The sequence below is a fragment of the Rhipicephalus microplus genome, chromosome 7 (genome assembly GCF_043290135.1).
Source record: "Rhipicephalus microplus isolate Deutch F79 chromosome 7, USDA_Rmic, whole genome shotgun sequence".
Taxonomy (NCBI): domain Eukaryota; kingdom Metazoa; phylum Arthropoda; class Arachnida; order Ixodida; family Ixodidae; genus Rhipicephalus; species Rhipicephalus microplus.
In genome coordinates, this window is record NC_134706.1 from 125,502,697 (window position 1) to 125,524,467 (window position 21,771).

Genomic DNA, 21,771 nt, shown 5'->3' on the forward strand with positions numbered 1-21,771 from the left:
ATTATACGCGTTTTGTTCGTGGAATACATAACGTGACGGGATTAGTCAGCAGTTGGAACTATTGTTTGTAAACACAGTTTATTGAGGATATGGTCGAGATATCTTCTCGCATTCCTATGGTCACCTATATTTCTGTTGCGGTTTTACAATCCAACGTCCCAATTTAAACTGACAGTTTGCTGTGCGAAGCAAAAGTTAACCAACTTTTCATTGTTTGCTCGCAGCAGTTGGTGAGTTGTAGGCGGTTCAAGCTTGTTTTCGGACAATGGCTACTCTGTCATAGCATAGCTACCATTTGCAAAGGAACATTTCAAGTGTCGCCGCACAGTCCAAAGAAAATAGGAATGCACTTGGGCGCTTTTGCAGGCTTTTAAACACCCCACTAAAAGGCATAGTTTCTACGAGGTAAGTGAACACGCTTGGTCATAATCCGAAATATATATCGCGACTTCCATGGACTACGCCAAACGGCACCCCGCGTTCACCGGTGTTAAAAGTTGGGACTCAAAGAAATGAAATGAGCCCTATTTAGAGGCAGTATTTTGTTGCTTTGAATCAAGTGCATGTTCTCCATTGTTTCTCTATGTTAATTCTTCAGCTGTAAACACAAATATAACATAACAAATTACTCTGTAGAAAATTGAAATAACTGCAACCTAAATTTAACCTTGAAAAATAATGAACTGGTGTGAATAAAAGAATGTATATACCTTTGGGCATTCATGCGCATTTGAAACAGAAATACGCACGGGAATATTGAGAGATAGAGAAATACTAGCCACTTTTATCAAATCTCAATATGGGTATTGGCACCCTTGCGGTCCGAATGTAACGCCTATTGAAGGGAAGGCTCGACAGCCTGTTATGCTGCAATAAAGGCCTCAAATGCTACGACAAAGCAAATAGCGAACAAAATTGTAGCGAACAGTTCATAACAGTACTGAGCGCTGGGAAGTTGGTAATTCATAAGTACAAAACTGCGCGAAAAAACGACAAGAAACAGAGAAGGCTCACACACAAGCACTGACTAGCAACTGAAGGCTTATTGAAGAAAACACACGTATAAATTGAAAAAAAAAACATGACGTAAAAGATTAGAGGTTGGCAGTTATATAACCTATCCCTAGTTAGTGCAATGTGACCGGAGGCCTAACGACACACGTGTCGCCATACTTGTGGCGACACATTTCACGCTCCGTGCCTTTTGTCCAACCCCTACTGCCTCCATTGTATGGCAGTGACCATCACCTCATTCGCAAAGACACAACTGTTTCTATTACGTATAAATTCCCGTTCTTATTGTTGTAAATAATTCTAGCACCGGTTATATCACCGCAGCGCACAATTCCAATAGAAAACTTGCCTTTATCAAAGCAGCAACGGCCCTCTTTAGCAGCGTGTTTGCGCGTGTTTTGAACACTCACTTCCAACCTAAAATATAATGGCGGAGAATAGCAATAATATCCTTAAAAATAGGGCTTGCAAATAAAGAATAAAAGTCGCATTCGGTTGGTATGTGTAATGTCAAAAGTGAAATATAAATTCAGGCAAGGTGCATTAAAAAAAGCAGGGTTCTATAGATAGTTTCTGTTAGCGTCGACAAGGTACAGGCCGTATGCCTTGCCTTGACTCACAAATCCACTGGCGCTCAAGAAAACCGGATCACTCTAACTAGCGAAATAGTGCATAACATCTAGAAGAGCAGCTATCGCACATGAGAGTGTAATGGGCCCTGCCCAGCTGGAGCATAGCCAAACTTTCTTGCCGGGGAAGGGGCACCTCTTTGCCGTTGCTTTGGCTTGGGGGGCGGGGACGAGAACATCCTCAAAATGGACATTTTTTGCTTTGAAAAAATTGCTTGCTCATTTGGGGGAAGGGGGGAGGGGGATGGCATGGATCAGATCTGCCACTCCCCGGCTATGCCACTGTTGCCCAAATGCTGTGCTTGGGAACGTTACCCTTCTTTCTCTTCTCACCGTCCAATAATCACGGCTACGTCCACCACGGTCCTTCTTTCCTCCTCCGTCCCTCCTTAGGTTTAGCTCGGTTCTCCTCCACAGCTTCTGTCATTAAAGTAAGGTTCGCAAAGCGAACAGAAACATGCTGCTAAGGAACTCTGCTGCTGTGCTGAAAACGATAATTTCTTTCCCGGAGTGTTAGCTCCTGCAGCAATGCCTGTTAAAAATATGTTACATGCCTTCATCTTCCTCTCAACTTTTAAGATCTTCTCGTTAGTGGCTTGTACTTCTCGATGACTGTACTTCAGCGTTTTACTAAATTATAAGTTATTCTTAGCAGCCCTCATTCCATTTAACCGCACATCTATCTATCTATCTATCTATCTATCTATCTATCTATCTATCTATCTATCTATCTATCTATCTATCTATCTATCTATCTAGCTATCTATCTATCTATCTATCTATCTATCTATCTATCTATCTATCTGGGTTGACTGGCGGATTATGGGAGAGGCATGCGCCCTGCAGGGAGCGTAGTCAGGATGATGATGATGGTGGTGATGATGATGATGATGTAATTTAATTTTCCGTGCTAGATTTCAAATGGAATCGCAGTGATTGCGAAAGTAATTCTATCGGACACGCCTGATTCAGCATGGAAACCAATTTCATCGAACTCTACAAAAACATCTTATAACATCTTTGACGCAGCTTAGCAAACTGCGGTGGGAAGTCGATAGCGAGATCATTTTTATAGAGTCAACGCAACATCATATTGTTTCTGTGTACACACATGCGAAGCACAGATAAATGGGCAGTAGTTTTAAAAACTGACTACACATTTTAATGTTCTTTTTTACTTAATTGGTCAGAAATCTACCTTAGGTATAATAATAATGTTGGATCAAAAGGGCATAGCTCACGCATCTACATCTACTGAGCACAAAAAATTTTGCATGAGGCATGGTGCCGCTTCAGATTCTAAGTAGGTTAACATGTTTGCGAAGCGCGAAGGGTTCACTAAAACCTTTAACGTCATAGATTTGCATTGAAGAATATTCCAGCAAAGATGGTTCTTGCGAAGTTAACTCAAGAATTGCAGTAATGCAAGCATATTCGCTTTAATTTTTGGGGTTTTAACGTCCCAAAACCACCATATGGCTATGAGAGACGCCGTAGTGAAGGGCTCCGGAAATTTTGACCACCTGGGGTTCTTTGACGTGCACCGAAATCTGAGAACACGGGCCTATGACATTTCCGCCTCCATCGAAAATGCAGCCACCGAAGCCGGTAATTGTACCCGCGAACTGCGGGTCAGCAGCCGAGTACCTTAGCCACTAGACCACCGCGGCGGGGTGATGCATTGTCGCCTCTATGAGAGACGAATGTAGGAGAATATTGTAAAAATTCTACACGCCAACATTACCCACGAAACAGAGTTTCTTTTTTCTATCATTAAAAATGCGTCGTCGCACAATGTCAAGTTAAAAAACCACGACAAGTACCACAAAGCAACGCTTGCTGCGAAGTTGGAGTGTAGGATATAAACTCTGTTGTTTTTGTTTGACTTGGTAATGAAAACAAGCGTTACCAATGAAAGAAACAGCCCTATCTTCTCTTCAAAAAAAATTTCTAAAGGGTAGACCACTTCTACTAAGAAGCATGCCTTAGTAGTGTTCCAGCCCTTAAAATACAACGTTTATTATACTTCACAAGGCAAGAACCAGTTATATGACATTTTTTTTACGGTATCAATGAAGAAGTAAATAATTTTCCAAATTGTGCATTAGACATCAGCTTTTGTGAGCTTTTGCATGCTAGTGAGCTGTTCATTTTAGATGTTAACATCTAAAATGAACCTAATGTTGGAATCCATGACCAAAACGCAGGTTTTCTTTTAGAAGTAGACGGAATCAATCGGTAACTTGCGGGAACGAAATTGACCTAGTGTTAAATAAAACATTGTAAAACAGATCTCTGTGTTCTATTGATTAGGTATTCTATCACCAACCAGTACTGAAGTAAAGAAATACACTTGGAAAGACTAAATATCTGTGAAGTATGAACTAACAGACGCCTGGTCTCGTAGTGTGCAGGCTTCATATGATAGATCGATTTGTCGCACAGAGAAAACAGCCTCAGTGCAGTGCACAATGCGTGCGCTTTTAAACACAAGAAAATACGCCGAAATAGTGTGATGACGCAAACACAAATCATGACTTTGATGCAAGCAATAAAAAAGCCTTTTTTCAGAAGAAGCAATAACATTTTCTATTCGCATCTTCAAGAAACCGCAGAATTCCTTGAGCCCCACATGGGTCCCTCTTTGTGGTTTCTCCTCGGCGTTCACTTGGCTCTATATTTGGCGGCTGCACCTCAACACCACCCCATTGGGTCTGCGAACATCATCTTTGACGAGCACAAGGGATGGACGTATGCAAATTACGTGAACTCGATACTCACATCAGCGATGAGCAAAGTGACGGAAGCCGAGTGGAACTACGTGACCAACCTCACGGAGTACAACAGGCATGTCAAGGTCAGATATTTCCTTTGTTTTCATGATGTGCATTCGTATTTTAATGATAAAAAAACTGGTTCTCTGCTAAATATGAAAAACACCTCTAAAGGTAAACACGTGGCGCCGATGCACAGCTTTTTTTCACAGCGTTCAATGCCCAGGCGATCTCCAAAGTACGAATTAACTCTGTCACCTAGATAGATTAAAGCACTCTTTATTTTTAGCACAGCAGTGAGGTGGATGATTATTTCTGACGGGTCGACAGTAATGTTTCCGGACACATATACCCACTGTATAACAGAACAATAAAAATAGAACGCACCTTGTATTTGCACACGACAGCCCAAGCGAAGAGCATGCGATATTCATCTACCAAAGAGCCAAATATTTTTCTCCACCAACAAATACACTAATCTAGGATCATCTTCCAAAGTTATCTCCAAATAACCGTTTTTCATAGTGGCCGCCATGTGGCGCTAATGAGGGTGTTTTTACATCGGGCTTAATTAGTTACATCAGTAGGGTCTATTGTGAAGTGTTAACTGCAGGGTAAATTATTTTCTTACGCTATAGAGGGCACTCTAAAAAACCAATTCCATTTTTTGGCGCAAACGTGCAAGGTACGCATTAGGGAACTTTAGAATACCGTTTGCAAACGCTGTGGGCGTTGCGGGCGAAGCGGGCTCCATAAGAGAGAGAGAGACGAGAAAAAAGAAAGGCAGGGAGGTTAACCATATGCTAGTATCCGGTATGCTAGCCTACACTTGGGTTGGGGAATATTGGGTTGAAAGAAAAAGGGAGAGTTAAAAACCGGGCTCCATAAGAGTTTAGAATAGCGTTCGCCCTGTTGCGAACCAGAACACATGATCGCAGCGACACCGTAGCCTCAAAACCAGTGTTTTCGGGCCACATGCGGGCCGCCATTACCGCACGCAATTACGGATTTTCGGCGTGCGGTCCACGAACGCGAACGCCGACTCGCGTTACGACGCATGCGCAGTGGCATCGACCGCACCGCAAGGGCTCGCGGTGCACTATTCTAAAACGCCCGTTTGATTTGTTCGGGCATTTACAGAAGGCCAGGAGAGCAAATATGAAATAGAACCACGTGGTTGCGCTCATGCACGACGTTATTGCGGCACGCTTGACAGTGTTCAGAGCGATACAGCGGGCATGAGCAACTGCGCGAAATGAGCGGGTGTTGTTCTATTGGCAGCAACTTCCCAGGGCGTCATCTTTTTTCACGGCCACTCCCGAAAAAGAAACACCGTTATCAGGAAAAAGAGATAGCCTCTCGGTGAGCGAGGTGGTCGTTGTACTGGAAGAGCGATTGGAAACGCTGCAACATATGGCTGAAATTTGGTAGCTTATGAGCGCAGTGAGAGAGTTTTAGTACATTTTCTTTTGCCTTCTTCAAACTAATTAAAATTCATTACTCGCCATGCACAATGCTTTAAAACTTTTCCTGTTATTTTGCACTGCCCTTTAAAAATAACACAAACTGAATATTTTGTGTATAATAAAGGTCTCTCATAACTTATCTTTCCTAGTTATTTAATTAGGTGCGACTTAAAAACATTGCTTTTGCAGTGGAGGCGTCTATTATAATGTCGTGCTGTTCAGAATACACCGAATAACATCCTCATGAGGCGATACCTACTCTTTTTGAGCGCTTACTCATCTGCTGCTTTGCTCCCGGAACACGTGCGTGGATTTGTCGTACGGTGTATGCAATATTTCTGATGGGCGAGACAATCAATACGCAGAGAATGAAAGAGAAATTGCGAAAAATAAAGAAAGGACAAACAATCATAGAAAAGAGAGTAAAACAGAGAAACAAGTAGGCACAGACAGAAATACATGGAAGTGATGGGGTATGAGCCCATTCATACGGATTCATCTAATAAAAAGTCACAGCTTTGCCGGAAAGGCGAAGCAATGAACGCGATAGCACCAAATTGAAAGGTCACGCGCAGAATGGAAAGCAGATCAAAACATGCCCCGCGTTCCTCACGCACAAATGATGCACAAAACGTACTCCCAGGTACGGATGCATGTGAAAAGGCATCTCATTTGTTCCTTTACTGTGTCTCAAAAGCGCGCGCTTTCGCAAACGGAGACTGCAATGGTTGCAGTGACGTTTCTGCACCCGGTAACTACAGCAGAATTGTTCCAGGTAAAGCCCGAGGCCAGCCAAGGCGTACGACCTTTCCCTCCTCGCTGCCGCGAGCTAAGGGCACGTGAGGGAGCATCGCTCCCCTTCTCTAAACTGGGCAAAGTACGCGTAGGAGATTAAAGCTCATTCACACTGAAAACGGTGCGTCAAAGTAGCCAAGCGGGTTTTTCAAAGCGGCGAGTGCTAGAACCTGTTCAGACTGCCCACCTTCTATGGATCGTCGTGCGGTAGAATAGGAGCACATCTCGCGTTTTTGCGCACGTGTCTCTGTGACGTGTCAGCGCTCCTGCTGAACGTACACCCGCGCCGCCACCACGGCTCCGTTGCGTGGCGTTCTTATTGGCTGCGGAAAAGCAGTAATCCTCGGCAGGCGGCAAAAAATTGCCCTGAGAGCAATCGCCCTTGCCGCCTGGTTTTTCTTCCGCTTTTGCCACCTGGAGAGGAGGTTTTACCCGATTTCACGTTGCCGCCTCGCCGCTTTGACCGCCCCGCATTCGTTGTGAACGAGCCTTTAGAGCGGGCGCCGCCGCGTGATGTTGTCATGTGCGCTCATTGTGCCATCTTGCTGGTAATGCCGAAACAACAATTCCCCCCCCCCCCCCCCCCCCAGTTGCTTGTGAGCAGCGGTAAGTGGTAGATATAAATGGCTCGCCGTTTTGAACGGCTACGGATGTGCTCCGGGGTGGCGCAGTAGAGAACGCATCGCTTTCTCGACGCAGAGGTCACACGTTCGTTTACGCGTGCCGGAGTGTTTTTTTCTGGATTTCTTTCTTTCTTGCGTTTTCATATATATAGATGCGTACACATATACGGTGTATGACATCGACGCCGACACCGGCAGCAAAATCCAGCTGAGAGTGTCCATATAATTGCTATCGCAATAAAAAACAGCGCTAATTGAAGCGACAATGACAGACACTGAATGCCAACAAAGTTTAAATGTGCGTGCATAAACATAGACTTTATGAATAGGAGGGGGGTTTAGAAAGAAACAGGGTGCAATAGCACTTTGATTTTGAATAAAATAACAAAATAAATGAGAGTTTTCATCATTACTTGGTGACAGCTACCCGTTAGCACTAAGTTGTTCCTATATGAAAAATAAAAAGCAACAACGAAGAGATATATACAGTCCTGCACTGGCAGTCAAATGAGCAGCAGGGTGCGTTGTTACGATTACTGTAGGAAGCTATATACTTTTCCTGAAGGTTGAATGGGGATACACTGACACACATCAAACCTCTACGCACTACTATGAGAGTGCTGGAAATTTCACAAGTGAAATAATCTTTGTTCTTCGGATTTACTTTAGCACTATTTTTATCGGATGAAGAGGAAGGCATATAAGGAAACAGCCGAAAAAAAAGAGAAAAAAATAGCGACACGAAATAAAAGAGATGAAAAAGTCACAGCTTTGCCACAAAGGCGAAAAAATTACCGCAGAACAACAATTGAAGGTCATGCGAAAGATGGCAAGCAGATCGAAACATGCCCCGCGTTCCTCACACACAAATGACGCAAAAAACGTACTCACAGGTATGGATGCACGCGAATATGCATAAAATTTGTTCCTTTGCTGTGTCTGAAAAGCGCACTTTTTTCACAAATGGAGACAGCAACGAGTGCAGTTCCTTTTGTACGCCCAGTAAATTCAACACAATTAATCCACTTAAAGTCCAAGGCGTACGATTCACCCCAGCGCGAGATAAGCGGTGGCACACGGGAGCGTCGCCTCTCCGCGGAGCGAAATAGGCGTATGAAATGAGAGCGCATGCCACCGCGTCGTGACTATATGGCAACGCCCGCTCATTGCGCCATCTCGCTTGTAATGCTGAAAATGTAATAGTTTCCTCAAGATGCCCATTGTGAGTGGTAAGTGGTAGATAAAAAAAAGCTTACCATTAGAACATTCAAGAGGCTGCTCCTTCGTGGCTGAGTGGTCAACGCCTCGCACTCAAAATTCAGAGATCAGACATGTGATTCCACGCACCGTAGTTTTTTTCTGGATTATTTTTTGTTCTTGCGTTTTCATATATGAGAATACATAGTCTTATACGGTGAATGACGGCAACGCGGGCGTCGATGCCGACGCTGGCGGCGAAATTCAGCCGGGAGTGTCCACATAATTGCTATCGCAATAAAAGGAAAGGGAGACGTCACGGGAAGAAGGAAAACACAATAGAAGGAAAAAACAAAAATGGAAATCAACTGAGCCTCGTCGGAAATAAAAAAGGGACAAAAAAGAAAGACGAAAAGTGAGAGAATAGGAGAAAAAAGAAGGTCCACCCAGCTTCGCAATTGTGCACCACACAATGTTACTGACTCACATGCAGCACACACATGGATCTATATATTTCTCGTAAGTTGCAGCGAAATGTTTTATTTTGGAAGCATGTTTGTATACCTATAGGAAACTTCAAGATAGCATTACTATGCACTGTTTAAGTTGTAATTTTTGTTGAAGTGTTGTAATGTTCGTGAGGTATTTTTGTCTTTCTGACGGTGCTCGTGTTTCCTAGAATCTAGGAAAAATAAACGTGAAACTTGTCTACTAATTGGTCTGACGGTTATTTTCTTTCCATTAAACTAGAGAACGAGCCCTTGGCACTCCTCCACCTAAGCTCATTATGTCCTCTGCCCTCTTTGCGTTTGGGTGAATTAAGATTCGGTATTTTGGTTTCCAAGGTAGTGCCACTGTTTTAATACAAGCATTACGAATCACAAGGATTCCGTATCGATGCTTGAGGCTTGTGGGTTCGTACAACGCGTAGTCTTGAGATGATGAGTACTACTGCTCGAAGATTTTCACTTTAATATAAAACCATTACCTCTGTCTTCATCTGCAATGATGACAACTGTTGATATTAGAGAAACAGCTGATACTGCAAAAGGATGAAAATAGAACAAGCTCGTATTATGCAACCTTCTGTCATGAGTAAAAGGGCGCGAAGCATGTTTGAGGCGCTGGAATGCTGGGACCATGCGCGATGACCCCCGATGGTGCCTGACGCGCCACGTTCACGTACGCTCGGAGAAAAGCTGGTGGCACGCGACAAAAGCCGCGATGCAACAGCTCGAAGGACGAGCTGTCACTGCTTTAGAGCTTAGAACTGCGAAGGTCTAGAAAGGCCAGCGTTGCTACAGCGACCAAAGCAGTAGGGCCTCCGGGTTCTGAAGGATGTCGGGGTGAGAAGCCCGGAAAGGGGCCGCCTACTTCGGAGGCTCCGAGCGAGGCTGCCCGAACTTGCCGGAGCCTGTCACAACTGTTCCTGGGGGACTAAATCTCTTCCACTTCAATCCAGAACAGATGTGGCCCACACCAGTCATTGCAGTGCGTCATCAATGAGACCATGGGCGAGTTGGGTGTGAAAAAGCGGGTCCTAGATGACGAATCAGACCGGGACCCCAGCAATGAGGACGTGTAGATCGTAAAGCGGATGCTTGCCGACGACGATGATGGTGAGACAGCACCACTTTGTCCTAGCTCAGGAAGTGGCATCAGAACAGTGAGAATGTTCCAATATTGCGGGATCACATGACAGTAGACACCGAAACGTTATTTTGGCTAGGAAGAGATTAAGGTTAATGACTGATGTTGATTCAGTTTGATATTAGTTCCGTTTTGTGTCCAAGTTTCTTTTTGGTGTGGACTTGAAGTGTTAGAACGTCTGTCGTATTGTGGGGCAATAATATGGGTTCGCAATGTTACCACCGACTCACGTCTCCCTCGAATCCAATCCCTTGCAAGCGCTTCCTACAATTATGGTGACGTTTACATGCCGCTTACATGCAATTATGGTGCCGTTATAAGGAGCTTCGCCCTGTGCTCATGTTCCCTCGTTGTCGTCGTTAGCGTCTCAGGGCGTCCCTGGGCTGGCGGACGCCTGTAATGGCAAGCCAGCCCCCGAGGAAGGCGCTAGCCTTCGACGTAGCGGTCCCCGAGGGGACTAGTCCCGAAGACGTCGTTGACGCGACGTCTTCAATAGTAGGAATCGAAGAGGTCTACTGTGTATAGCACTTTGGAGGCCGGAATTACCAAGTCACCGTTAACAGTGAGGCCGCTCTGGCTCAAATCGTCGACGCATCCCACCTCATCATCAGAGGAGAGCGCGTTGCTGTCGTACCCTTGGGACCCCAAGTCACTTAAGTCACCGCTATGTTCCTGCCGTGCCGCGTCCCCAGTGAGGCCCTCGCGCAACTATTGTCTCCCCATGGGAAGGTGCTGCACATCAGCAGAGGACTCATGGGATCGCGCCCAACCGTGACCACTGGGACGCGATTCGTCCGGATGGAAATGAAGACATCGTCGCTGGTGCCCAACTACCTCAAGGTCGCTGGCCATCGAGTGACCTGTGACTATAAAGGGATCCAGCGAGTGTGCCGTCGATGTGGAGACAGCGGGCACTTCCGCATGATGACACAGCTCCGTTTTGTGGAAGGTGCGGCATTTATGGCCAAGACGGGAAGGGCTGCTCGCTGCCGTGTCGCCGTTGTGGTGACCCGCATGCCACCGTCACCTGCACCATCAGGCCGTCGTATTCCCAGGCGGCCTCCAAGAATTACCTGCCACTTCAGTCAGGCAAGAATAAGGACGTCGTATCATTGACGCTAGGCCCGGATATTTGCCAGGACGAAGTTGGGTGCATCACAATGCCACACCAGACGCCACACTAAACGCCCACAGCGTCTCCAGCCAGCCCCGACCAGGCAGCCCATCAAGGTGCGGATGATCCATCTAGCGGCCCGCGACCAGTGGTGGTTCCGAAAGAACCACAGGTTGAGCCCTCACCAGAGGAAGCGCCACTCGGCGAACGCGTCGCAGATGCTGACGTGATATCTGTTGCTCACCCCATGGCTGCCCAGTCGTCTGTTAGTCCTCCTATCATTGAAGAGACTTTGTCCCAAGGTGACGAGGTTTCCATCAACGAGGATACGAGCAGTACTAGGAGCGACACGGCCCTGCTGATAGACACCGACAGCACTCTAAGCGAGATCAGTCGGGACAGTTTTTACGAATCTGTGCCGTCTTCACTCAAGAGCCTCGGCACCAAGCGCCACCGAATATCCAGCAGTGACTCAGAGGCCCCCAGCAGAGACAGAAGTCCCCTGCGGACTTCGATGCGGCCCCGAAAGCCCCGCGCTTCCGGTGGGTCGCCTGGTCGTAAGAAGTGATTGAGCTGCTTGCGGGGTACACGCTCCCGCGTCTGTCAGAACTGTGAGTCTAGTATCCAAATTTGTCTTTATTGTTTACGATGGCTACCACATTGAATATTGTTTCCTTCAACGTAAAAGGTTTTCGCAGTCCGTAAAAGCAGGCCGAGGTGATTAGTGTAGCCCGTGCATCAAATTGTGATGTTTTATGCCTGCAGGAAACTAATTTCTGTTTACTATCCGACGTTAGGGCTTTTAAACAAAAGCTTAACTTAGATTGCTATTTTTCTTTCGCTACAACTCGTTTTACGGGAGTAGGCATCATTATATTTAATCGGGCTTTATTGAGAGGTCACCACGTTGTGTATGACGGCGTCGGTAGAATTATTGCTCTAGATTGTACCTACTTTTCTTTTCGAATGAGGGTACTATGTGTGTATGCGCCTGCGCAAACCGGACAGTCTAATGATTTTTTTTCGAAATCTGGATGTTTTTTCCTAGACGGTCGTCATGTAATTCTAATTGGAGACTGACTGTGTGCTAAATACGTGAAGCGATGTACAAGTACCTGGCTGGGGTCGGTCTGCTTGGAATTCACGTGAGCTGCGACGCCTTGCACAGCATTTTTCATTGCTGGATGCGCATAATGTCATACACGGGAATACTTTTGTTTGGACATGGCGCAGCGGACACTCCTCCAGCAGACTCGACCGGGCTTATATTCCACATGCTTTAGGGACGTTTGTCTCCGATTTACGTGTTCCGCCCATCTTACCTTCGCCTGTGTACATCTCTGACCATCGTCCGATTCTATTAGAACTGAAAATTCCATTTTCTTTTTCGGAGAAACCATGGCGTCTTGATGTTCGCGTTCTCCAGGACGCGCGCTCTCGCTCAAATATGTTCCGTGCAATACGCGTGTCATCGCTGCGTCTGATTTATTTGATTCGGATGCGCTTAAAATGCAGTGGCGCCTGCACTGCTCAGTTGAAGGACATGCCCTTCGTCGTCGTGTTTCTGAGGAGCTGGCCGATACTGCAGCGAAGTTACGCATCGCATTGCGCGCTGAAACGCCGTCTCCCTTGATGCGAACTTGGCAACATGAATTACATGAACGCTTCCAGCGTTTGTTTGCCACCTCGTCTCTGGCGGCGGCTACATGGCGTTGTAGGCACAACCTTTGTGCCCACCCCGAGGTGCTACGCTATGCGAGGCAGTCGTGTTTTGGGCAGTCACAATCACTTGTTTTTACGACCATGCAGACATCACGTACACAGCCGCTTCCGAAGCATGATCGATCCCTATGTTTGGCGCATTTTGAAGAGATGTCATGTTCAGCCATGTGGACAAACTGTGATATAATACCGCCTATGCTTAGAGGTTTGCCTCGCGTTCCTTGACAAGCTGCTGATTCTCTGCACGTCCCTCTATCAGTTGAAGAGGTAAAGGCAGCCCTACAATCTATGAAACGGGGGACAGCCCCTGGGCCAGACGGTTTTCCAGTTGAATTTAACTTATCATTTTGTAATGAGCTTGGTACTGCATTAACCGCGGTTATCCGGCGATGTTTCGAGGATGGTGTTTTTTCATCAAGTTTTCGAGATGGACGCATTGTGCTTATTCCAAAAGGTGATGCTTCTTCTGTTAATCCTGAACAATGGAGGCCTATCACGCTTCTTAACGTTGACTATAAGATACTCGCGACGGTAATCGTTGAACGTTTGAAGGCTCTGTTGAACACCCTGGTGGGTCATCACCAGGCTTCATCTATGCCCGGACGGGAAATACACAGTTTGTCCTTTACCACCCGGGATATCATAGCCTATACTTTGTCGCGATCTGCGCGCGGTCTCTTTGTGTCTTTAGACCAAGAGAAAGCATTTGACCGACTAAAGCACAGGTATATCTTTAAAGTGCTCTCAGTCCTTGGTTTTCCTGGTACTTTTGTTGAATTAATTAGACATACCTACTCTGGTATAAAAAGCACACTAGTTCTAGATGGTTGGGAGAGTGCTGCCTTTTCTAATACACGTCGTGTCTGTCAAGGATGCCCCTTGTCTCCTGTTCTATTTGTAATCAGCCTTGAGCCATTTTTGTGTGCTCTAGAAGCAGATTCGCATGTCCGGGGTCTTGCGCTTCCTGGTAGCAGTACCGTAAAAGTCACAGCTTTTGCCGACGACATAACACTGTACCTTTCAGATGAAGATAGTCTTTCTCATAGCCTGCGTTTATTCTGCCAGTATGGGGACATTTCAGGTGCCGCGCTAAACCTCTCTAAATCCCGGTCTTTGTTCATCGGCTATCCAAACTCCACACTTAGGTCCACATCTCTTCTTCAGCCGGCTGCGTCTCTTCGAATTTTAGGGATTCTATACAATCACTACGGCATTTGTAACTCCGTTTCGTCAAACGCCCTCGATGAAGTAAAACAAGAAGTTGAGAACGCCAGGGAATTTGACTTCCCGCTTCTTGAGCGGAGGTACCTTGCGCAGACTGTGTTCTGCGGTCGCATTTGGTACCTCTCTCACGGGGAACAGCCGTCTTTACGCATCGTGAGGTCATTGCAGTTTGCCTTGTGTTCCTTCTTTTGGTCTCGCGGCACTGAGGTGGTTTCTCGTGCGGCGTCAGGACAGCAGCGTTCTCAGGGAGGTTTTGTTTTCCCTTCGGTATCAATACGCTGCCGGCTATTGGCCCTGCGCTTCTTGTTGCGCCTCGTACAAGGAGAGGAATCCCACGCGCGAACTCTGGCATATTATTTTCTAGGCACTCACCTTCGGTATTTATTGCCTAATGTGCGCATTATTCAGGGCCCACAATCATTAGTACTTCCTTCGTTTTATGAAACAGCTGTCGCGTTTTTTTGACATATCCAGTCGACTTGCCCTTATTTAGATGTGTTAGACAATTCTATCGTTGACACAACAGTCGCGTTGTTGCTCCCCTTAGTTCCTCCTGCACGCCGCACCCGCTCTAGTCGTGTGTCTTGGAGCACGCTGACGGCATCATTTCTACCTGGCCATTTCCGGGACTTCATGTGGTGGCTTGGGTGGGGCGTTCTTCCTACCCTTGACCGCCTAGAAAGGTGGAGAATGGTCCACTCAACAACACGTCCGAACTGCTCCCTACGGGAAACAAATCAGCATGTGTTAAGGCAATGTGTCGTTGCTCGTGTTTTCTGGAGGGCTGTGCATGCAGGATTTCGTGGCCTCGGAGTAAACCGCTTTGTTTCTTCTGGACGTTGTTTTCGAGGCCGCTTTGCTTGCCTTCTTATTGTTGCTGGTGCCTACTGTTTTTGGCGTTACCGTTGTGAAGCTGTTGCAGCAGGTCGTCGCCGCCGTGCTCTCTTTCCGATTTTGGAGCGACTGTACAAAGAAATACTATCTGTGTTGTCGGAGGAACTTTTCTTTCTAGGTGAGGAGGAATTCCTTCGACACTGGTCCTGCCGTTTTGTGTTCATCCGTGAAAGACGTGTAAGGCTTGTTTTCAGGCCTGCCTGGTATTAGTAGGTTAATCTTTGTTTAGTACTCATACAAATACCTTGTAAATACTATGTAAATATCTGACATATTGATCTCTACATTTCATTTGTGTGTTCTTCCTTTACCATGTATTGTGCATATGTACACATTGTTCTTGTAACAATTCCTGTGTAGCTGGGTAAGATGTGTATGTTGTGTTCCGTTTACATATGTACACATATCTTTTTGCAACAACTTTTGGTGTGTCTGTGGATGTTGTGTTCTGTCGCAATGTCCTGTTGGATTGTAATTGATGTTCACTGTCAGTGAGAATAAATTTCTTTAAACACATGCTTGTAGGGTAACATTTGTGATCGCTATTCCCACGAGTCAGCCTTATGCTCTCCCGTAGTAGAATACCTAGTACTTTCAATCACTACCCACCCTTTCAATGCACACATCCCTGTTTTAGAGTGCATTATTTTCTCTAAGTCATCGAAACAAAAAGGCGGTGAAGCATGCACTAAGCCGCACAAGGCTTTAAACAGCCAAATTGGGTGATTGTGAAGAGTAATCTTGTTGCTTTTAGCTTCTTTATAGGCCTTGGCTAGGTCATGCAGGTTCTAAGTTGATTCTAGGCGATTGCGAGGCCTCAGCTAGGTGATGCACCGGTGTTTTTGCGGTGATTCTCATTACACAGAGGTCTGAGTCAAGCCTCGGCTAGTCACAGATACATTTTGGTTGTCCAAACTCCGGGGGCAGAAACTTGCGCTGAGATCAAGTGTTCGGGCCCCGTATAGATCTATGCACAGGTCGTCGTTGATGCATACCCCTTTCATCACTAAAGGGGGGGGGAGCTCTCGCAGCCCCCCACTGCCCTCGCCGTTCTTTTGTATTCGGTCGTTGTACATACTCGGAGTCTTCGGCTTGCCGCGGGCATTTTGCAGCCATTTGTTTCGTTCACTGCTGCCTTGTTCACTTTGATGGAACCAGTGTTCCGTAGTGGTTTTTATACAATTTATGTGGCACATACCCATCTGTGAAGGTGACAGTTTTCTGTGATTGACCCAGAAGGAGCAATTTTCTAAACAGCTTCGTTCCTAAAGCGTACGCATGTGCATTTGAGTGCTCCTAATAGTTTCGTTTTTTAAAGATGATAGTCTTTCTTGGGGACCTTCGACGCAAAAATTTTGGTCCGTCTGCCTGCCTGCCTGCCTGCCTGCCTGCCTGCCTGCCTGCCTGCCTGCCTGCCTGCCTGTCTGTCTGTCTGTCTGTCTGTCTGTCTGTCCACCCTTGACGTATACAGGGTACTCTAAACAGCACCAGCTGATACCATAAACGGCCGACCCTATCTGCAGCGCCCACCAATGTTGTTCAAGATTGAGCGTTCCTACTTGTGCAATTGTCAATTAAAAAGCAATTATTGCGCATTTCTGAGGCACCATAACAACACGTATATGTTCTGCATGTGCGTATTTTACTATAAAAGGCATACATAAGTAATTTTAGGGACCGTAGCGTTTATTTCGCTGAGCGTACTATGCAACGCTTGCACGAAAAGGCGAGTGTTTCTAACGCTTTGCTAAGACGACACGGTGGTGGCACGCGTTCTACACCTTATCTCCTCTGAGGTGTCAGGGCCGCGTGCCTCGTTTTCCAAAAACACCTGCCAGATGGCGCTAGTATATCACGTGTGACGTGACTGATGCGCTCATTCGCTTCTGCTGCACTCTCGAGGCACTCTAACGCAGTGACTCCAGAATACCATTCACCAATGTTCTTGCGCAGAACATCAAATAAATATTTTGTTCACTCTCTCCTCACATAGGACAATCGTCTTTTGATGACATTTGCAGATTAACATGCAGATACGGGGCCAATTGTTTTTTCAAACATGCTCAAGTGGTGTTCGGGGCCATTTTGCTCATTTGTATTAAACATATATTCTATTTTATCTAGGTGGCCGCATCGCTTGCTTTGACAAAGCTACAGAAGCAAATTTCAAAGAACGTAGAGCACTTCCGGTGGACGGAATTTAAAAACCCACTGACAAAAAGAATTTTCGAGAAATTGGCTGGCATTGGTGCTTCAGCACTGTCCCACGAAAAGGAAGATGAGGTAAGTACACGTACGCAACCACAAATCACTGTTCTCCCAAAGTAGAGAACAGTGATTACTGGAATGCACTATGCATCTTTCTGACTACAAATCAGTATGTCACGCCAAGGAACTCCATGTTTATATGTCTAAAAATAGTTTCACTGCAGCAAGTGTTTTTTTTTAAATGATTTTTTTGCATTTCTCATTGTTGAAAGGTCACCATTTGTTAGCAATGTCATTTTTTTCTTGATTTGAATTTTCTCTCATTCGAAAAAATGTTTCATGTGAAGGGAACAAGAATTGTCTAAAATTCTTACAAAGCAGATGTGCAGAGAAACATGCGAGCTTGAAGCGATGAAACATTATAGAACAGGCAAATTCGCCAAAGCCGACGTTTCGCCATGAGAGCTGTGTTTTTCAGACAAGCCTCAAAACCACGTCAAGGTGACCACTACAATACAATTAAAGCCGTACATTTAACGTTTAGTATGCCTTGGTTGGTTTCATTATCTTTTATGGCTGTATAAACTCTTAATCACAAAAGGAAGCCCTTAAATGTTTCTTCTTAAAGGGCCCCTAAAGCACACCGACTTTGAAGGAGACACGATAGTTTATTCCTAGCCTTTCACTATTCTTCCTACAAGCCCTCTCTTCTCCTCGCTGTCTATTATTCCATAAAACGCGTGGCATATCAGCACCAAGCGCTGAGCCAGTGAGGATTTTCCCCTTTTAGACCACACGCTATCTGCTCTAGCACTGTCGCAAACGCAGAAAACGAAACGAAATCAGTTTATCGTGCACAATAGCCAAGCCATGCAAGGCATGATGAGCGTGAGATTGCATGGGGAAAAAGTATGTGACAATTCACAACCGATATATGTCGTATAACAGCCAATTAATAGCTAAATTCATTCTGACGTCACAGGAGCTGACGTCATGAATTGAGCCGTACGGGCGGGAAACCCCGATTAACAATAACGCACGGGTTTTGGTAGCTTTAAAGGTTGTTTGGGAGCCATTTAGGGTCACAGTGAGGCACACAGAAAACCACAAACGGGAGCACAAAGAAGGACAAGGGCACCAACCTTCGCCAAGGCATCAACAAAGTTTCATATCCGCCTGTTTATGTACACCTTGGTCATTCTTTCCGAATATCAGAGGTGAGAAAAGCAATTCAAGGGTGATCACAGCTGATGGTAAGTCAAAGGACAGAGATCAACTAAAGCGAACGCTGACTTGCAACTAAAATTTATCGTGACGAATAGCCAATTTTTGAAACACGACAGTGTGCGATAAAGGCCTACAGCATGTGATCACCGCGGTAAGGTGATGTGTTGTCCTAATCACTGTTTAAATATAGTACCAACCAGCTCGTACTGACACCTTGCATCGCGAAGATACAGCTTAAACACAAAGGATGCATACGTAAATGAGGGCTAATGAGATTAAGAGGTGCGCTTGGCAAGTTTGGCGTTGGCATAGCACAATAAGGGCTGAATAGAAAGAAAATAGCAGAAATAGGGAATGTGGGTTTCGATCTGTTTGGTATGCGAGGCTAGGTGGCATGGTGACAGGCTATGGTCAGACTTGCGAAAATGCGGGCACTGAATGCAATGACCCAGTTGCGAAATCAAGTCAAGTATCAGAACACTTGTTCCAGGAAGAATTCCAGATATAATCAATTCAATATAACTCCTAAGGATGGCTTTTTCTTGTTGTTAGTAGCTTATTAGGACAACATAATTACAAATAAATACGTATACAGCATGGTATTTCTAATGTGATATTGACGTACCTACTGGATGACCTTTCTCAAGCATTTCATCGCATTCTTTTACTTCAGATGACAAAGCTTATCGCCGAGATGCAGGAACACCATGCTTCAGCAAAAATTTGTCCTCGGTTCAGCTATCCTTATCAGCAATGCCATTTATCTCTGGATCCAGGTAAGCTTACCACGCTTTTTCGTTTCTCTATAAAAAGTCGTCATTCCTTCATGGCGCACATCATGGTGTTGTGCTCCTATGTGATAATAGCGTGCTCATTTTGCTCTTGTGTGAATCGCATTTTAGAAATCATAAACACGATGAGAACGTCGAGGGATTACTGCGAACTGCTTCATTATTGGAACGAATGGCGTCGAATTGCTGGAAAGCCCATGCAGCACAAATTCCTTCGTTATGTTCAACTGCAGAATGAAGCTGCCATACTGAGTGGTGAGCCACATGTTCATTGAACTTTTTCTAACACCTGCCTTTAATGTGTCACAATTGCGAGGCATGCACTAGCTATTCCTCTCACACCCAGCCTTGAATACATTTGTTGGTAGTCTCACTGCCTTTCATTGAATTTCACTGAGCCGACTTAACGGATATACCCACGCGAAGTCAATGATAGACGCGAAAACGAACATACATCTACAAAGTTACCTTGCGTATGCAGTTCCACCGCTTGCATCCTCGTACACTTCGCATTAAACATGTCTAGAGGGGCTAGTCGGCGGATTGAACCGATATTCTGGCAAGAAATACGCAAAGATCAGAGCCATACCGCATGCTGGTTTTTGAGCTCTAATGCAACGAAGAACGGAAGCACGTGCAGACAGGCCTTTTATTTTAGCTATATTTTGCCAGGCACAAGGACTATGCTTCGTACCTACATGACCTATATTTTTAACATTTCGTTAATTTTTCTATTTACAATTTTGGTTATTCAGTCAGTTAGCCAGTCAGTTTATTGCTTTCTAAGCCAGTAATAAGCTTAATGTCAAGTTACACTAAATTAACTAGGCGCCGCTTGAAATGGCGGCTCCGTTGTTTCAAGTCTTTGTAGTTTTACGCTCATCAATTGATAAAACAATCTTCATGAGGTCGGATCTAGCACTCATGATTGTTCACGAACACTGCAATACCTGCCACAATGAGTAACTGATGCTTGGTTCAGCACTTCTTCATCGATGCATAAGGGTGTAACACTTTTATATTTATTTTCTGTATAGTAATATCTCATTTAGGAAATCTTGAGCGCTGCCGTACTTCTGTTTCAGGTTTACACGATGCCAGTGTCACGTGGATTGGTTCGTACGAAGACGACCACTTTGAACACAAACTGGCGCAAATATGGGAACAGATCAAGCCTCTCTACGTGCACCTCCACGCTTACGTGCGCTCGAAGTTACGTGACGTGTACGGCTGGCAACGAGTTTCGAAGTTCGGTCCCATTCCTGCTCACCTGCTTGGTAAGTCTATGTTGAATATATAAAGAGTAAAATCAGCCTTGTTCACTGTGGAACATTGACTGACAGCAATTAAGACTACATAGCTTTGATGTTTTTTCTGACAGAGCCCAAATATGATGATCATGCACACACAACATTGTGGAGGTCTGCAGAAAGATGCGTTTTTTTTTCCAATTTCCAAAAGAGCCAAATTCACAAACTGAAACTAGGCTAAACTTTACGGCAACGTAAAGCAAACTTAATTGTCTTCAATTTATTGAACAGTTCAAATCGAATTGGGGTAAATCCTCATTGTAAGTTGAACTAAGAAAGGCAGTTTCTAATAAAAAATTGCACATCTCGCACTTAAGGAAACCATGTGCACATGCGAAGCAGCGGAGAGATTTTTCGCTTGAGCGGGAAATGGCGTATTTTATTAGGAGCTTGTGGTGGCGCTAACACTGATACTGGCGGTGGCGTCGATGCTGGTGCCCTTCGCGGCATTATGCAGGAGAGGGAAGGTGCGCGTGCTCCGTGATTTTATACCGCGGAACTACAATGGCACCCCTAGCAGAGTATGAAGCCGTCGCACCATGCACCTGTCGTGCGCGCCGGTCCGTAGAGTAGACGATTCTTAGAAGAGAAAGTCAGTTAACTCGATATGTGCTCGAAAGTTGCGAGCGGTGGAAAGGGTGAAGCGAGAGAGATGACACGCGTTGAGCGATAACAGGCTAGAAAAAAAGTGACGTAAACGTGCGCGCACTACGAAAGAAGGCGTGACCAACTTGACACCGACCCAACAGCTGTGACCATAGGAGCGTGGTGTAGACCTAAAGACTGCGTTACACCGGCTAGTCATAAAGTTGCTTCATATGTATCTCTTACGCTAGATACTCCCACACTCTCCAACTAGCCCAAGAACAAGCTTCATTGGTTTATAAAACTTTGCTACATTCACTAAATGAACACTTGGGCAACAAATGATACCAAAACAATAAACATGGTCTCATTGAAATGCTTGATTGTGTGTTCTAGTTGCTTCCTTAGGGTGCTTACATTCAACAATTACTTTTTAGAATCTTGAACACTTTTTTGCCTACTGCAAGCCCTTTAGGCACATATCTATGTATCTATCTATCTATCTATCTATCTATCTATCTATCTATCTATCTATCTATCTATTGATA

At 45.3% G+C, this 21,771-nt stretch overlaps 1 protein-coding gene across 2 annotated transcripts in view; it reads left to right on the forward strand.

The window, feature by feature from the left end:
• Positions 1 to 249: 249 nt before the first annotated feature.
• LOC142767620 (angiotensin-converting enzyme-like) overlaps positions 250 to 21,771 on the forward strand; it is a 240,802-nt gene continuing 219,280 nt past the window's right edge. The window contains exons 1-6 of one of the 2 annotated variants that reach the window (XM_075869656.1): positions 250 to 405; positions 4,250 to 4,500; positions 17,227 to 17,385; positions 19,211 to 19,313; positions 19,440 to 19,583; positions 20,414 to 20,605. In XM_075869656.1, coding sequence (XP_075725771.1) covers positions 4,276 to 4,500; positions 17,227 to 17,385; positions 19,211 to 19,313; positions 19,440 to 19,583; positions 20,414 to 20,605 — 823 coding nt within the window. In that variant the 5' untranslated portion in view covers positions 250 to 405; positions 4,250 to 4,275. The remainder of the gene's footprint in view (positions 406 to 4,249; positions 4,501 to 17,226; positions 17,386 to 19,210; positions 19,314 to 19,439; positions 19,584 to 20,413; positions 20,606 to 21,771) is intronic. The other variant, XM_075869655.1, reaches the window with a different exon arrangement.